The sequence below is a fragment of the Halichoeres trimaculatus genome, unplaced genomic scaffold, assembly GCF_033239565.1.
Source record: "Halichoeres trimaculatus isolate MK-OKI-2021-1 unplaced genomic scaffold, fHalTri1.1 fHalTri1_scaffold_14, whole genome shotgun sequence".
Taxonomy (NCBI): Eukaryota; Metazoa; Chordata; class Actinopteri; order Labriformes; family Labridae; genus Halichoeres; species Halichoeres trimaculatus.
The window spans coordinates 22,239,089-22,255,721 of record NW_027437192.1 but is presented as its reverse complement, the minus strand read 5'-3'; the positions used below and the strand labels follow the sequence as shown (position 1 = coordinate 22,255,721).

General features: G+C 41.5%; 1 protein-coding gene across 1 annotated transcript in view; it reads right to left on the bottom strand.

Moving 5' to 3' along the window:
• Positions 1 to 923: 923 nt before the first annotated feature.
• Positions 924 to 16,633, bottom strand: part of LOC141802789 (cyclic AMP-responsive element-binding protein 5-like) — a 26,654-nt gene continuing 10,944 nt past the window's right edge. Inside the window, exons 4-11 of the mRNA XM_074686517.1 lie at positions 16,412 to 16,521; positions 15,795 to 16,045; positions 10,586 to 10,712; positions 10,205 to 10,276; positions 3,142 to 3,534; positions 2,688 to 2,945; positions 2,493 to 2,601; positions 924 to 1,690 (exon numbers count right to left, since the gene is read on the bottom strand). Of these exons, the coding sequence (XP_074542618.1) occupies positions 1,554 to 1,690; positions 2,493 to 2,601; positions 2,688 to 2,945; positions 3,142 to 3,534; positions 10,205 to 10,276; positions 10,586 to 10,712; positions 15,795 to 16,045; positions 16,412 to 16,521 (1,457 nt within the window). The 3' untranslated portion in view covers positions 924 to 1,553. The remainder of the gene's footprint in view (positions 1,691 to 2,492; positions 2,602 to 2,687; positions 2,946 to 3,141; positions 3,535 to 10,204; positions 10,277 to 10,585; positions 10,713 to 15,794; positions 16,046 to 16,411; positions 16,522 to 16,633) is intronic.

Genomic DNA, 16,633 nt, shown 5'->3' with positions numbered 1-16,633 from the left:
TGTCTCTGGTTCTAATTTTCAAAGTCCTCAAACTCTACATCAGGGTCAGTTGATCTGAAACTAAACCATAAGTGTCAGAAAAAGTTGAGATTAATGCATGCCAAGTTACATCACTATGGCACAACTCCTTCCTAGTAAGGCTACGAACTTTTCAGCCCTCCCTTGTATGATATGGGCCATATGTTATTGACTGCTTAGCTTTAACATGATACATGTTTCTTGTTTGTATATGGTGCAATCAATTCATTTTTTTCCCTTTTGAGTGTATATTGAGTGCCTTAAAGGGAGGCCAAACAAGTGCGAGAGGGTGGGGAAGATAATAGCATGAGTGTGTTTGAGAAGTGTGTGTGTATGTGTGTGTATCCATGCTTTTGCCTGCGTGTCATGATGAGGTCTGGCAGTAGTTAAGCAGTCCCTTTGTTTGAGCAGACAGGGTGGAGTGTCTCCCACACTCAGTCCAAATCACACGCACATGAAAGAATGCATGCAAGTCAAGTATTTTCATATCAGCAGATGTTCAAAATATCTGAACTGGAATCTTTGGTGAAGAAGTTTTAACATTTGGTACCTAAATCAAGCCTTATAAGTCTGGCACACTTACCTGTGTTGATTTTAAACCTAGTCACAGACATAACAGGCTGTAAAACTGCATTATTGTGAACTAAAAATCCAAAAATCACTGGTATGTTTGTCCCAACAGGCTGGGATCTCCTGCACTCACCACTGCTCTCATTACAGTCAACTTCTAGTAACAGAACCAGTCACTAGATGGCAGACAAGACCATAATGTGGTGCATGTACATGAAGACACTGATGCTGTCAAAAGAAATGTAAGTGGTTTTATTCAATCAAAACCATTTCCAACAGACCTTTAAAAAAAAACAATCTTCTACCAGAATTAAAGTCTACTTTACTTACCGACAGGGACGGAGACACGGTGCAGATTTTAGCTGTTTAGTGTCCTAAAAAAGTGCTTGAGAGGGAACTCATTGTAGTCATGGCTTTTAAAGACAGAATGGGTTTAAGTTTTAACATAAAGACTTTCTGCCTTCTGAATATTCTAGAAAAATACTTTTGATTAGACTCTTGTGTATCACAGAGAAAAGGCAGAAGGTGTGTGCTTGCATAAGCTCAGGTAGCAAATATAAAACTAATACCTTTAAATCAGTGCAAGGTGTGAGAGCAAAAGGTTTGCAGAGATGTGCTCAGACGGTGTATGTGCATAGTAAGAGGAGGCAGTGGTTAGGTGAACGTGAACAGAAGGACTTTTGATCCAGTTGTAACCATCAGATGCTAAAAGGAAAAGCCATTTCTGCATCAGTTATGGAAATGTATCAGTACATGGTTCCAGACTCTGGTTCACCAAAAAAACAAAACAAAAACAAAATGTAAATGATGTGAAAAGCACCGCAGTGCTTACATGGATTTCTACATTCACCCCTCCAGTTCAGTATTTCACATACGGACAGCTGAGTGAGACTGGGGTGTGGTTATGACGTGAGTCTGGTGAGATTCATACATCCAGTCCTTCCCCCTCCTCTAAATGTCGAGTGCTAGCGCCCGGGCTGGAGGTCGTGCCCCGTGTCACCTCCTGCCGTGGAGGAGGTGGAGATGCTGTTGTGCTGGATGGCCTGCAGATGAGACCCCGGACCTACAGGGGTGGGACTTCCTCCATCGCTCACCCCTGCAGCTGAACACAGAGACAGCTGTCAACCAAAGTCACTCATCCTGCGAGGTTTGTCTGTTCTGTGGCTCGATGACGGTGTTTCATGAAAACATGCAGGTAAATGAAAGAAATCCACAACATTTAAGGAAAATATCTCTTTTATTTAAACAAATACAGGTAAAAAGACAACATTAGAAATATAGGTATGTCATAAACGGCTAATATTGCAACTTTCTTTGCTTTTTTTTTAACACTTTAAACATAACAGCTTCTTTCACTGAAGCTACAAGGTGCACTGTTTCACACTTTCTCTCACTCCAGGTCTCATGCAGGGTCAGTTCTTTTCAAAGTTAACTTTTCCCTGCCCGCAGTGCAAGATGAGCATGTGCTGCATTTTGTTCCAAGCTAGCTTCATGCTAAGCGAAACAGCCAATGCCAAATTCTTGCTCCAATACCGTCCAGGTGTGATTCTTTGAATTAGAACGATCATGATGCTAAGGGTCAAGAGTGCAGTGTTTCCCCTCTGTAGGACTAATAGTGCAGGTACCAATAAGTGGGGCTGTTGGGGGGAAGCAGAGTTTAACTCCTAAGTGCTGATTAGTTTGACTCCATAGGATTCAGTTCAGGCTTCCTGTGTTTGAAGGGAGAGGGTCTGCCATGACAAGTAAAATATAACCCTGGTGCACGCTTTTATGTGCATGTACAAGATGTAAGGTATCTGAATTATGCTCAAATTGACAGATGGAGATGATTGGTGTCAGGCCTCTGGGAAAAGCTGGTGAGATTTCTAGAGAGGTGGGGGTGCAGGGTAGTGGGTTTTACTCACTGGAGAACCCCTGAGCCTCTCTCTGCCGGGCGGTGACAGGGCAGTCCTTGTGAGTGAGCAGAATCTGCTTGAGCTGACCCACCTCTGACCTCAGCGACGTCACCTCGTTCTGGAAACACACACAGAGAGACGCTGAGTATCCTTCCAGTGTGGATTGTGTTGGTGTGTGTGTGTGCTTGTCCGAGCGTGTCTCACCTGTAGCTGCAGGTTCGTGTGTGTCAACTCCTCAGCTTTCTTCTCCAGTGACGACACCCAGATTTTTCTCTTCTGCCGACAGCGGGTGGCTGCAGCTCGGTTGCGCTCCAGAAACTTCTGCCTGCGCTCATCGGGGTCTTGTTCTGTTGTTCTTCTTCGACGGTTTCCACTTCCTCCTCCTCCGCTGCAGCTGCCACCTGGCTGCACAGCATGCAGGGATGACTGGGAGGGCTGCATCTGTTGTGCAACCGGTGATAACTGCAAACAAAACGAAAAATACATACATATTAAAAAAGGATCTGCAGGTGATGCTCATGCAATACTGAACAGAAGTGGTGTTATACTTGAAAAGTCTGTTTAATCATTCAGCTGGAAGCTTGGCCTCCTGTCCAATCAGATTACTCCATCCAAACTGGCTGTTTTGCAGTAATTTAACAGGTATCGAGCAGTGTACCTGTGGTGGAACAGACAGAGATGGTGCAGGCGGTGAACCCTGGTGCAGATGCTGAGGCGGTGACTGGTGAGCCTGAGTGTGCGTTACATTCGCTGACTGGTGAAGCTGGTGCCTGTGGGGGCTTCCCAGATGCTGCTGAGGTGGAGCGTGGCAGCGGGGTTGGTACGGGAGGTGTTGGGCCGGGAGCTGTGCCTGATGATGTTGATGGTGATGATGATGATGATGAGGAGTGGGAGGATGAGGAGGGTGATGGTGGTGGTGTTGTAGTGGAGGTGCCTGCAGACGCTGTGACATGATATCCATCATGTGGCCCATGGATGTCACAGGGTTGTTGACGTTGATCATTGCTGGGTGGTGCTGTGGGAAATGATGGCCTAACGTCTGTTTGGATCTCTGGGTGGAGATACAAATATTTTATTGGTGAGCGTGTGTGGCGCTGTGCAGAGCATTTCGGTTTCAGGAGAAACAGAAACATGATGAGATCTGGTTACACATCTCAGCAGCTTAAATTCTTTTTGCGTTTTTTTAGGCTGTAAGTCTGATCTGACCCTACAGAGACAGAGTTGTTCAGATCAGAGTTTGTAGAAAGTGAAACACATTTGAGCCTCAGTAAATGACTCCTGTTATAAAATGAGTGTTTTAGACAGCACTGTGCATTGCATGATTTGCAGAACAACCTCTCAGGTTTAAGTGCAATATGAGCTGAACAGAAGTAAAAACTAATGTGAGATGAGATGTATTTTTGTCTGATTTGTTTTGTGTGTGCTCAGAATGGTATAGTTTTGATCCTGATGTGGAGGTTGGTTCGATGTGCTTTTGAAAAAGAAACACCAACTTTAAAAGTAAAAAGTCACACAAATAATCACAACCTACTCTTGCCCTACAAGAGAAACAAGTCTCACTCTGTAATCTGTTGAATGTTTTGCTTTTGGACAGCACTCTTTGTTCTTAATTTGAAGCCACGCCTCCCACAGCCACTTTTATAGATGATGGTAATAATAATAATAATAATAATAATAATAATAATAATAATAATAATAATAATAATAATAATAATAACAATAATAATAACAATAATAATAATAACAATAACTGCATTGCTATAGCACTTTACAAAGTTAATGTTACAAATCACTTGACATAATCAAAAACACAACTTAAAAAGAAACAAAAGAGGAGAAATAAAAGAGATGTAAAAGAGGAATGTGATGTATAAAAGGCTCAAAACCACCACCAAATAATGGAAAGGAAAACATCCAGAAAATAAAACAATAAAAAATTTAAACCATCAAAAGATCAAAAGATGGAGGATTTAAGATTTGTTTGTAAGTTAGGTAAGAGGAAACAAATTTGAGATATTAAAGGTCCCATAATGTGCAAAAATCACTTTATTAAGTCTTTTAGTGAAACTTGTGGGTTTTCCTCCCAGCCCACAAAATGTGATATTTAATAACAAATCCTGTACTTAGTAGTGCTTGTGAATGAAAATTCCTGACCTTAAACGAGCTGTTTGGATTTTGGGGATTTGCCGACCTCAGCGATTCCCTTTTTTGACCAATGACCTGATTGGTCAACCGGAGCAGATACCCCTCAACCCCCTCCCCACCAACTCCCCTCCCTGCTGCTGGAGAGATTTCGGGGAGCCATTAAAGAGCCATCACTGCTTTGTTTTTGGCTGTAAACAGCCACATAGTTCCATGCACAAGCTTCCCATCTCTGAAGAAGACAAGACTGAGTGGCTAAAGTTCATTTATCAAGGAAATGTGCCAGCTGCACTCAGTAAAACTGTGCATGTGTGTGCTAGTCACTTCACAGCCTACTGCTTTTCCAACTTTGGACAGTACAACAGAGGGCTAGCGAATAGACTGGTCCTGAATCCAGGCACATTACCAACCATCCACCAACAAACCTCGGACCCTGGAAATGTGAGCATTTTAAATGCTGTGTGCTGTGGAGCAGATGTTAGAGCTTTTCCTCAGTGTCCCCCCTGTCTCTGTGTTAGCTTCAGGATGCTAACTGTAGCTGCGGTTAGCCTGTTGTTTTAGCCTGTAATGTTATGGTAAACGAGCTTCGCTGTTTTCTTAACATTGTGCACTCGGAGCTCGTGGCGCCGCTCTCAGTGACGCTGAAGAGCGTAGCGGTATCAGCGGTGGCTCATTGACATATGAAGGTCACGCCCACTAAATCAGAGTGTTCTGAACAGAGGGGCTATGAGAGCCTGGAAACAATGCTGCTATGCTTGATTTATTGGCGTTTTGGACCAAAAGATGTTACTACCATTTCATGAAGACATCAATGATCCATATTAAACTGCAGAAAAGGAGCCCAATATGGGACCTTTAAGAAATAAAAACTTTCTGCTGTAATGTTGATTAATTATTAAGACAAAATGACACACTTGGAGAGAGTCCCAGCTAATTTATTTCAGAATTCATTGGATCTCTTGTCAAATTAGATTTTTTGTTTGGAACAGGTGGAATTAAGTAAAAAAAAAAAAAAAAACTGGTACATTCTGCTCTAATGTAATCGAACATGAAATTGGACTAGGGTTTTCTGGTGCTGTGCAGATGTAATTTAATATCCACTCGCTATTAATAACCAAATGGATGAACCTTTCCTTGTTAACCCTTTTGGAATATTTTATGTTGCCTCAGTGAGAATGCACATGAGCAACATGTTTTACTCTTCAGTACCTCAAAAGCACTTTAAACTTTAAAGGCTCTGTCATGTTGGGTTAGCCTTTGGATAAAACCACTTGTGCATTTTCAGGAATAAGAATGTGTTTCTCCTGAAATCTCTTAGTCATAGAGATGTTGTTGTTGTGGGTGCAAATGGAAAGAAAACAGATATTTTTAAAAAGCTCTTCTATTTACCAAGACAACATTTTGCAGTGTGCACGGTGAGGAAGTCACTTACTGATTTGTAAATAGTGCACACACTTAGAATAGCATTTTTCCTGTGTCTTTACTGCCTACTTTAACAACCATCATCCACTATCATAATGCCCTTTCATTTATTCTTGTGGAAATTCTAGTTTTAAAAGGAAACACAACAGAGCTGCATTATAAACTATCCATCCTGATTCTTAAGGGATATAAAGATCTATCCAAAGTCTAAACTGCACATACTGACGGAAGATAATGTGCATTTTTGGATACTGAAGGAAGCCACTGCCAGCCTGCAAACACATCCACACAATCACTAAATTTAACAAGTCTCACTCCTCAAAAAACTGCTCAAGCTCACTGACTCATTTCTTATGACCAAACGTTACCAATGGAGTTATAGACACTCCCAGGTGAGTGTTGGATATTGACTTAAAGTCACTTTTTTTTTGTACTGATGATCTAAATTGTTGGTCATGATGAGGTGTCAGAATGAGAATTACACTATTTCAAAATCAGACGTACACTCATCACAGCACTTTAAATATGTATAAATTATTTCTGTATGATGCAGAAAATACAGCCACTATAAGTTTATTACCACAAAGTGCACCTTTTACAACACACTATAATTCAATAAAATGCTGCCTAAGGCTTCCACTATATTCACCACAATGCCAGTAAACAAGTCTGAGCAGTTATATTTTAAAGGAAACATCATATTTGAAGAGGCTGGTGGTTTTATATGGTGTCCACAAAGTCTCTTTACAACCTAAAGAATATATTACAAAGGCAATCGATGAGATATGTCGACCTGATTTGTTCTGTACTCAGTAGTTATCAAAGTTTTTAATCACATTGTATTTGTGTATTTCAGGTATCCTGTTGATAATAGTGGTTGCGCAAGAAAAGGCTCAATGTGTCATGGTTTATTGAAACAAAATTGGAAACACAGACTCAGCAAAACTACAGAGCTAAGTATGGAAGAGATCCAGCGTCATGCCTGCCAATTCGTGCATGGCATAATAAATTTATGGAGACAGGGAAGACCAAGAACATCTGAGGAGAGCTTTGATTGTGTAAGGCAGGCCTTAGCGCTCTTCTACAAAATAAGTTCTCTTATTAAATGATGTCTAATTTTTTTAAACTGTAAAGAGACTTTATGGACACCCTGTACATTTTCCATCTCCCTTGGAGTGGGTGTGGGGTCTGTGACCCCCTTACACAAGCTATATTAGTAACAGGAGCAGATAAGCTCCTAACCCACAGATCACTTCAGGTCAAAGCAGCCTGAGTTCCCACAGAGTCTCACCTCCAACACCTGTAACCAAATGTGTCAAACTTATAATGATAGCCGCTCTCAGTTACACTCTCACACTTAGGACATCATCACCATCTCTCCCTGTCGTCCACTACTGTGAATCTAACTGTGGATAAGTGGGTTAATGTGTTCCAATAAATGCTGCCGTCTGCAGCTTGATACCTTCACACTTTATCGTTCCCGTGTATCATCTGACTAAACAGACTGTGAGAGTTAAATTAAACCTCATCTCACCTTTCTCCTACACTCAGCAGAGGAGAGCGCGAGAGGAGGAGGTCATGTTTAGAGCATGACATCACCCCCCCTCCCTAGCTTTAATGCTATCTGCTCCTGGTTACACAATATTTCTTTAAGAGAAGAGGCAGACTTTTTTCCCCCCTTCAACCATTCAGCAGCGAGAAAAGGGAGCACATTTAGCGGGTGCCAAGGATGAGGTCACTGGGTTGTGTGTGCCAGCTTAACCAGCCAGCCAGGCTGCCAGTCAAACACGCACAGCCACAGACACACACACACCGAACAGGACGGGACACGAGTATTTCAGCTCTGTTTACTACATAGAAACACCCTGACACTGAGGCCTGTATTACATCATGGATCTCCTTGGACTGGATGACACACCACGTTGATATTTCTGTCTGGAGGGATCAGTGAATGAAGACGCACAACTGTACATGAAACACTGATCCACTTGTTGAGCGTTTACTTTTCCACCACGGTCTGAGCGTGGAGTTACTGTACAACAGAGGCATGTTAAAACTTCTCCTGTGGTTTTACAGAAGCAGAGTCCTGTTTCACGTCTTAGAAATGCAAAACAAAAACTTTCTATGACATCTCACCACAATAGGTTTGAATCAAATCTGTCTATGGAAGTAGTTAGTGTGTCTGCGTAAGTGTCCAAACAAGAGAAGAAGAGAGGTTCAGATTTAAACCTGAGACTGGAACGGCTCTGAAACCTGAAACCACTTTTCATTCGCTGCTCTGTATACAAGCCCCACACATGAAGTCATAACCTGTGAGTGTGTGTGTGAGTGTGTGTGTGAGTGGATGTAGGGCGATTTCACAGTTTCCCCTTTCAAGCTGCTTTTGATAGCACACACACTTAACAATTTATAGGACATGCACCTAGAAAGAGGAAATGTAAAATTTAGAATGAGAGAAAAATCCAAACATGTTGACACAGGATAAATAAAAACACCAGGGAAAGCCAGAGAGAGTGGGCAGCTTGTGTATTCCTCCAGTACGGATGTGTATTTCTGTGTTTGGTTTAAAGACTACAGTTACACACACACACACATGCACAAACACCTTTTTGGCTTTAAATTAAAGGGAAAAAAATGGGTAAGAAAATTAAAAAAGGTAAAAAGACTATTAACATCTTAGCTTAATTGAGCATTAACACTGGAAACAAGAAAACACTGTGATTGGCCAACAAGTATTTTTGCTCCAGGGTTTGTATTGAGGCAAAATATTATTTTGTTTTGTCTTTTTCTTGATTTAAATCATAGACTGTAAAATCAATGGAGGGGTCAACACCTGTCTTCATTGAAGCCATCACTTTTAGAGCTCCCCCTGGTGAAAGGCTGGAATATAGGTCAAAAAGCTCAGCTGCACCAATATAACAGAAGGGACATTTGTCAAACCAGTTATAAATACACACACTTTTTTTCTTCAAACGTGCTTTTTAAAGTTCGGTTTTGTCAATTTTTTTCCATTTGGAAAAGTTTAGTTTTGATGAGTAATTTACTCAGTGGCAGCTGGCCAAGAGGGCGCTAGGGTACCGCCCTCGTTAATGGAGAGTGGGTTTGTTTTATTTTACAAAACTAATGTGAAAAAAAATAGTTATTTGGATATGTAATATATATATTGAAATCATATATATTAATTTATTTTCATTGGACTACTTGTCTCTCCTTTAGGGGCACTTTTCTCAGCCTCCCTAAAGCAGAAACCAGTAGCTTATTGGCTAACACCCTTCGCCAATTAAGGACTGTTGCCAGGGTGAGATATGCATATATTTACTTGAATTTGGCCAATCAGTGTCATAGAAAATAATTCTGAAATCACCCTTAAGATAGATTCGGTTAGTCTCGGTGGTTTAAGTTTGATGATGTGTGTCAACTTGGGATAATTGTTAAAAACCATGACACAGGACAGAATGTTCTTCACCAGCCACCTCTGGATTCACTGTTGGAAAAGAGGGGACGTGACATCATGACTGACAGCTTTTTAGACAAATGTGGGTTCCTGCAGTGTTTGTTACTATAAGTGGAAGAGAAACATAAACACTGGCACAAGAGTCACTGAGCTGTTTGAGTCTCTGCTCCACACCAACACAAGAATGTGGACTGTACAGGTCTGAGGGATCTTTTTATATCAGGAAGTTAAAAGTGTGTTTTGTTTAGCGGTAGAGGTGTGATGTCAGTCCCGTGGCCTCACGGGCCAGATCACCACCACACATACCTTATCATGCCAATGTCAGCACCCTGAGAGGTGGGACTTTGGCTTCGGTTCTCATACTGGGAGGACAGGAGGCTCACTGTCCATATTAATAAACAGCTGATGGTTTAAATGAGTGAATTAGATCATGCTAACTGGTCAGCTTGAGAGCTGCTGGGGAGTTAAGTTTGTCCATCCTGTTTCCAGTATTAGAACAAAGCTAAGCTAATCTGTTTGAATTTTTTAAACTTGCAGTTTAAAATGAGACTAAAATGTCAAACCATTCCTTTATTCCTGGAGTTAACAGTAAGACTTAGTGAAAAACTGAGACATTGGTTTCGGTTCGGAGAATAAGAAGAAGAGAAGGAAAAGTGCACAAAGGGGAAGAAAATATGAGAGCTTCGAGCTGACCGGTCAGTACCTGAGGCGAGGAACAGGAGGGGTTGTGTACAGGCCCTGGTATACCCATTAGACACGACATCTGCTTCTCTATCTGAAGACGGGGAAAGAATTGACACAAAAATAACCTTTCAACCGTGACACGAAAAGCTTCAGCACAAACATAACCTCAGGTACAAAGAGTTCTCCTGGAGGTCACATCCATTAGGAGTTTGATTAATTCATCTAAAAGTGAGAAGTGATTTTTTCTGTCAGTCATGAATATTTCTGACTCGGGGATTTTGACCACTCTGGCCACTACACCTGCATGTATAAATTATAATTCATTAAGCACGCATGTCCAGATGCAAAAATGTGTGTGTGTGGTGTGTGTGTGTGAGAGAGAAACCAGCCTCATACTTACAGGCATGTGCTGAGCAGATGCCCCTTGCATGGCGGGGTCTGGCAAGGTGCCAGGTAAGGAGGCTGGCAGTGGTTGTCTGTGTCTGTTCCGCATGTGGAGGAGGGACGACAGCGGCCCGGGAACAGGCCTGTGGTCAGCCAGAGAGAAGGAGAGGAGGGGGAGGTCATACCAGACAGCTAAAGTTTCACTAATCTGGGTTCAGAGAGAGGTGCAGGTTGAAACATTTATAGCTGGGTCTTAAAGGCAGATGGAGGTGAGATGGAGATAGATGGATGTTTAAAACTGCTCAATGTTGGAATAAAACATTCAAACAGTCAGAAATTTCATTTTAAGGCTTGTGTGTTTTCAGAAACAATGTTCCAGTAACCCAGCGTAATCCACAGACGTCACGGTGAGCTCCTTTCATAGGAACCACTTTCTGACCAAAACATATTCCCGATGATAACTATTGTTCTTCGGATTACCCAGAATAACCAGGATTTGTTTCTGGAAAGACTTGTTTCCCTAGCAACGTACTATTTATCTCTGTTGTGCTGAGGTGAATGCTGTTTTGCTAGGTTTCCTCCCGGACTGAATACTTTTTGTTAGGTTGAAATAAGCTAGTTTGTGGTAGTTTTGCGACTTCTCCGTTCTCATCATGTTTTGGTTGTTAGGAGGTGATTTTAAGGGTTAAAGGGCATGTTTTGATGGATTTCAAGACATTTATAAGTTCTTCCAAGAAACATGTTTACAGATTTTTCTACAGTTGGGTAAAAAGAAATTAAAATTCTTAGAATTCTTTCTATCAGCATTAAAACAAATCAATTAAGTTTGACCTTCAAGCGTCTGCAGTGTCTTTTTATTTTTTAATATGATTAATACATCCTCAGTAGTACATATATGTCTTATTAAATTTTTCGGGCTGTCAGATCCAAAGTTGTAACAAAACTCAAGTATGAAGTTTTTTTAGTCTTTTGTTTTGCTCTTCTCAGCAGTTTTTGAAGCGTTTTGTTTCAGATAGCTGAACCAATAAACCCAGGCTGGATTTAAACACAAGAATCTGAAACAGTGACTCCACAAGCTACAGATGTCTCTGCAGTTCCTCACAGGTGACTTTACTTCTCACAGCTCCCAAACTGGAAAAAAACTCTAAATGGGATAAATGTGGGGAAAAAGTGAAAAGTTGAGGTCTAAAAGTCCTGTTAACTCTACATCAATAGTGAGATATGTGGATAAATGAGTCTTCATAAACATAGCCTGAAACAGGTCATAAAAAGAAAGAGCAGAATAACATAATGTGAGGCAGAATATTCAAACATAGTGAACATACCATTAGTTTTAAGATTATTGTATTTGCTTTGGTGTATTGACATAGTTCAGTCCCCATAAAGCACTACCTTCCCTTCTGTCCTTTAGGCACTTCAATCTTGCAGATTTTTTCTCCTTATAAGAGAAATACATTTTTCCTCATATTTTACTTATTCATTCTTATAAGAGAAATACATTTTTCCTCATATCTTACTTATTCATTTTAAGAGATTTTTCTGGCTTTTTATGCCTTTAAAGCTATGGTCTATGATCTGAAACCCAGTTTGGCTGATGAGACACATTTGAAAAATGCAGCCTCACTCACCCTTCCCCTCCGTGTTCCAAGATCCCGCCCCCCAGCTCATATCGCTCTTCTTCGCCTCCTTACAACACGCTCCCTCCAACAGAGCAAAAGCTGGCCGGCAGACAACGTAACAAACAAGTTAGTCATCCTCCTTGTAACACACAGTGGTAGCTTTTTCAATTGGACTGGCGCGATCAAAACCATGAATTAGCCGGCGAATCAGGTCTGGCGTTGCCACTTGGCGTTGGCACCTGTATCGCTCATAATTCTTCCTTGCTTCAGCCTTTTCCTTGGAAATTTTTTTTTTCTTCCCTTCCCTGCGGAGGATAACAGTAACAGCTTTTGGTTTCGGTCTTCTCTGGCTCCATGACGCTTCGGTAGCTGAGCAGCTAGCTGACGTGAGAGGGGTAGTGGGGAAGGACGAGGTGGGACCATGGGCAGTACGGTGTGGGGCAGGGGGGACAGGGGATTGGATGGACTAACACACAGATCCGAAATGAGGGAAACGGCTGTTCAGATTGATCAATTATTAAGCCATTTTGCAGCTGCTGTACTGAATGGATTTTTTTTCATTCTTTTTCGTTTTTATATTGCGTAGATTGGACCATCGGACCATAACTGCCTCAAAACAGTGTTAATAACAATTACCTAGCTTCAAATCGTAGATCACAGCTTTAATTGGAGAAGACAGGACAGTGGATAGAGCAGATAATGAGAATGGGGAATGACGTGGGAAACAGGCCATAGGCTGGATTCAAACCTGGGCCACCCACTCGAGGGCAAAACCTCATGGGGCTCAACCTGGACTGCTAGGCCCCCTCATACTTTATCTTAGTTATGTGTACATAACATGTTTGTTTATTTTATTTTGGGGCATTTTCATCTTTAGTAGTAAGAGACTACTGGGCAGCAACAGGAGATGCAGAGTAGATATGCAGCAATGGTTAAGGTGGGAAGTCCTTGAACTATATGTGGGGTGCTAGCTTCTCTAATAGCATTCAGGTATTTGTTTCCTTGATTTATCTCTGATAAAAAAGTGAATAATAATAATAATAATAATAATAATAATAATAATAATAATAATAATAATAATAACTATTCATATTATTTTATTTTATTATTATACTTGAGAATCTAACTGGAAGGAAAGGATCACAGGTTGAGGGAATACAGTTTTCTAACTGTGTGTAAACCTATCAGTGTTATTTTTAAAGACTATGTACATGTACTGGATTATAGAATGAAGGGGAAAAGGATGAAAAACAGTATCTGTTTTTCTTTTGGTTCTCATTTTGGTAATTGTCAGATATGGCAATTTTGGGTAGAAGGTGAAATTTCAATGAAAGAAACCGTAGTTGTTGGAGACAAAACTAAACAATCAAAATCATGATAACCCAACAAAGAGAAATAAAACAAGGCTTCTTGAAGTAGCCAAACCTTGAGTCTAAACCCTGACAGTGTTGTTGTATTTGTGCACACGGGTGTGAGATGTGAACTGAGTCTTTGAAACCAAGAAGAGACGACGTGAAGCGTGAGCAGAAATATGTAGAAAACAATAAAGTGACAGTTTGACGAGGAGGAGAGAAGCTCAGGGATCGCAGCAGGGGATGCTGGGAGCATGGGTGCCATGTGCTGATCTAACCGCTGTGGCTCTCAGCCAGTCGGACAGCGTGGGCCTCCATGGCCGCGCTGAGGTCATCGACAATGATGTCATCAGTGAATCTGGGGTATGCAGTCCAGTTAGCTTAGAACACAATTCAGACTAACCAAAGCAGCATTTCCTAACGTAACCACAACAGTTCTACTGGGCCACGAGCCAGACAATCTGAGACAGCGTCTCTATGGAAACTGGTGGTAAACATGAAGGGAAACAGTCAGACACCCGATCTGTGGTTCACTAAGCAACACTTAGCTGGTTTGACTGACTAACACACCGTCTGGATTCAGCTGGCACTGATTTACTGCTCTCCAGGTCTGTGTACTGTCCTGTCTGGTCATGCCTGCTCCTGGACAGATGTTAGAAATGATCAGGCCTGTGTCACTTATTTACTCCTGGCACTCTGATTCATCTCATCTGCCTCAGATGTAAAACAGGGGCTTCATTTTCATAATAAGAATAAGAAGAAAATCGGCGACCTGCCTATAAGTAATAGGTAGGCTTTTATTTTGAAAGACTGGGTTTCGGGATAAAAAAAAAAGGTTTGAAGTTCCTCCTGGGACTCTGAAGTGTGAAATAGTGTTTTAAACTGTGAGGAATCTGGATAATGTGTGGGTTTAAGGGCATTAACCATGTATTTGTGATGGGCTGTCTGAAAACCTCATTGTATGTCTCTCTTATTTCCCGTCTGGTCTACCGTCTGCTTTCCCAAAATGGCTTAAAACGCAAGAATGCAGCTGCTCTTTCTCATTTATGAGGTGATAACTACAACTAGTAAAACTAACAATACAAACCCTCAGAAAGAAAAAAAAAGTAGGCTAGTGGCGCAGAATTGGTAGTCCAAACATCTGTAATCCTTCAGTATTCAAAGACAAGCAGCTGAGTTTCTATTGGCTAAAGCTGCAGCTTTCAACCTTTTAAAGTCAGGAACCCCAGGAGTGGTATCAAAGACGTTTACAGTCCTGCTTTCCCAGTGGTACAGTGTAAAACCGAAATGGTGCAAGCCAGAGCCATTAGCTGCAGCGGCCCCGCATTTCTGGTCTCAGATTTGATTTCTCATTCTTATTGTTTTGCTTTTTTTTTTTTTTTTTTTTTTACAAAACTGGGCTAAGGGACCCTGAAAACAGTAAATACTAAAGTCCTGACTTTGAAGTTTGAGTGTAATTTGTGGCAAAGACAAAACAGTTTTTAGAATGTAAATGATGGCCATTATCTAGTTGTTGGCAATCTTTCTTAAAGATGTATATACATTTTAGTTGAAGAGTTTAAACAAGTTGGATTAATACTAGAATGTATACTAGTGCAAGTGAGATAGTTTAGCAGTTGGTCTCTTCCTATAAGAACCGTCTTTGTTCTCAACAAAAGTTATTATTTCATTACCTTAAGATAATTATTTTTAATTAGCAAACAATAAAAGAGTGAATCTTACATATAGGGAAAATAAAACTAAAGCATTTCTCTGGTTGATCAGTGTGAGTGATGTCAAAACCTCAGTGAATATAAAATCAGATGTTCAGGCGACATAAATTATCGAACGTCAGTCAGAGAACGAACAGCTGCTCGGAGCAGCTCAGATGAAAGGCAGGAACTGGTCTAATCTGTGTTAAACTGGGAGATAACCAGGGAGCCTGGAGGCTGTTGGACTCTGACAGACTCCAGTCTGGACCCTCACAGACACAACAGAGGCTGTGTTACAGAGGCAGAGTGGGTAGTGTCAGTGGGTTTGAGTGGGTGTCGTGCAGCACTCTTTATCTATGACTTTGTTCTTTCGGTAAATTCACTCTGGACTTTTCTTCTCTCACTTCATTAGTGCAGTGATAAATTATTCAGAGGGGAAATACCATTCTGTGTCGGACAGCATGAGTTATAATGCCTCCAAACAGGATGGGCCAGAAAGAGGCAGAATTACAGGAGATATATGTGTGTATGAAATGTGTGTGTGCAGCCAGCTTTGTACTCACCCTGAGTGTGTGATTGTGGAAGGAGCCTGGGTGATGACCGATCCGGACTGGGAGCAGGACAGAGCTTGCTGAGCAGCCACGCTGCAGCTAGGGCCCATCAGGGGCCCATGAGGCTGAGGATGCAGCAGAGGGTGGGCCTGTGGGTGGTGCAGTGGTGGGTGCTGAGGCTGGGGATGAGGGTGCTGGAGGTGGAGCTGGGGTTTGAGCTGCTGCTGGTTCATACAGGTCGACGGCCCATTGTGAGAAAGCGTCTGTGGGAAGAAGGGGAGGTGAAGGGAGTTTTGAATGTGGTGCACACATAGATTTGTTTCAGTATGTGTGTGTGTGTGTGTGTGTGTGTTCCTGTGCTTGTGTGTGATGTCTTGCTGTTTAATTTACAGAGTAGAATGTGATCGCCTGGTGTGTCTTTCCCTGCAGCAGGTCAGATATCTGCTCTGACTGCTTTTATCTCCTTCACAGTCAAGTGTCACTCAGAGTGCTAACACAACAGACCTCACAAGCAAACACAAACATAAACAAGCTGTGTCATTCATGCTTTCTCTCTTTTTTTTCAGAGCCCAGCTGTAAAAAAGTTGCCGTAGTTGTAAATTCTTTGTGATTTCGTTCTGCTTTGATACCTGTTTGCTTTTCTCCTCTTCTTCTGCCTGAAGAAATTCCTCCTCTATCTCCTTAAACAGTCCAACCTCCTCGCAGTTCTGCAAAAATCTTGTTGGTGTTGGAGTTTGATCTGGAAGCATTACACACAGATACACACACACACATAAATGGAGGGACAAGTGAAAGAACAGACAGTGAACCTCTCTCTTTTTCACAATAGTCTCTTCTGTTTTAGCTTATTT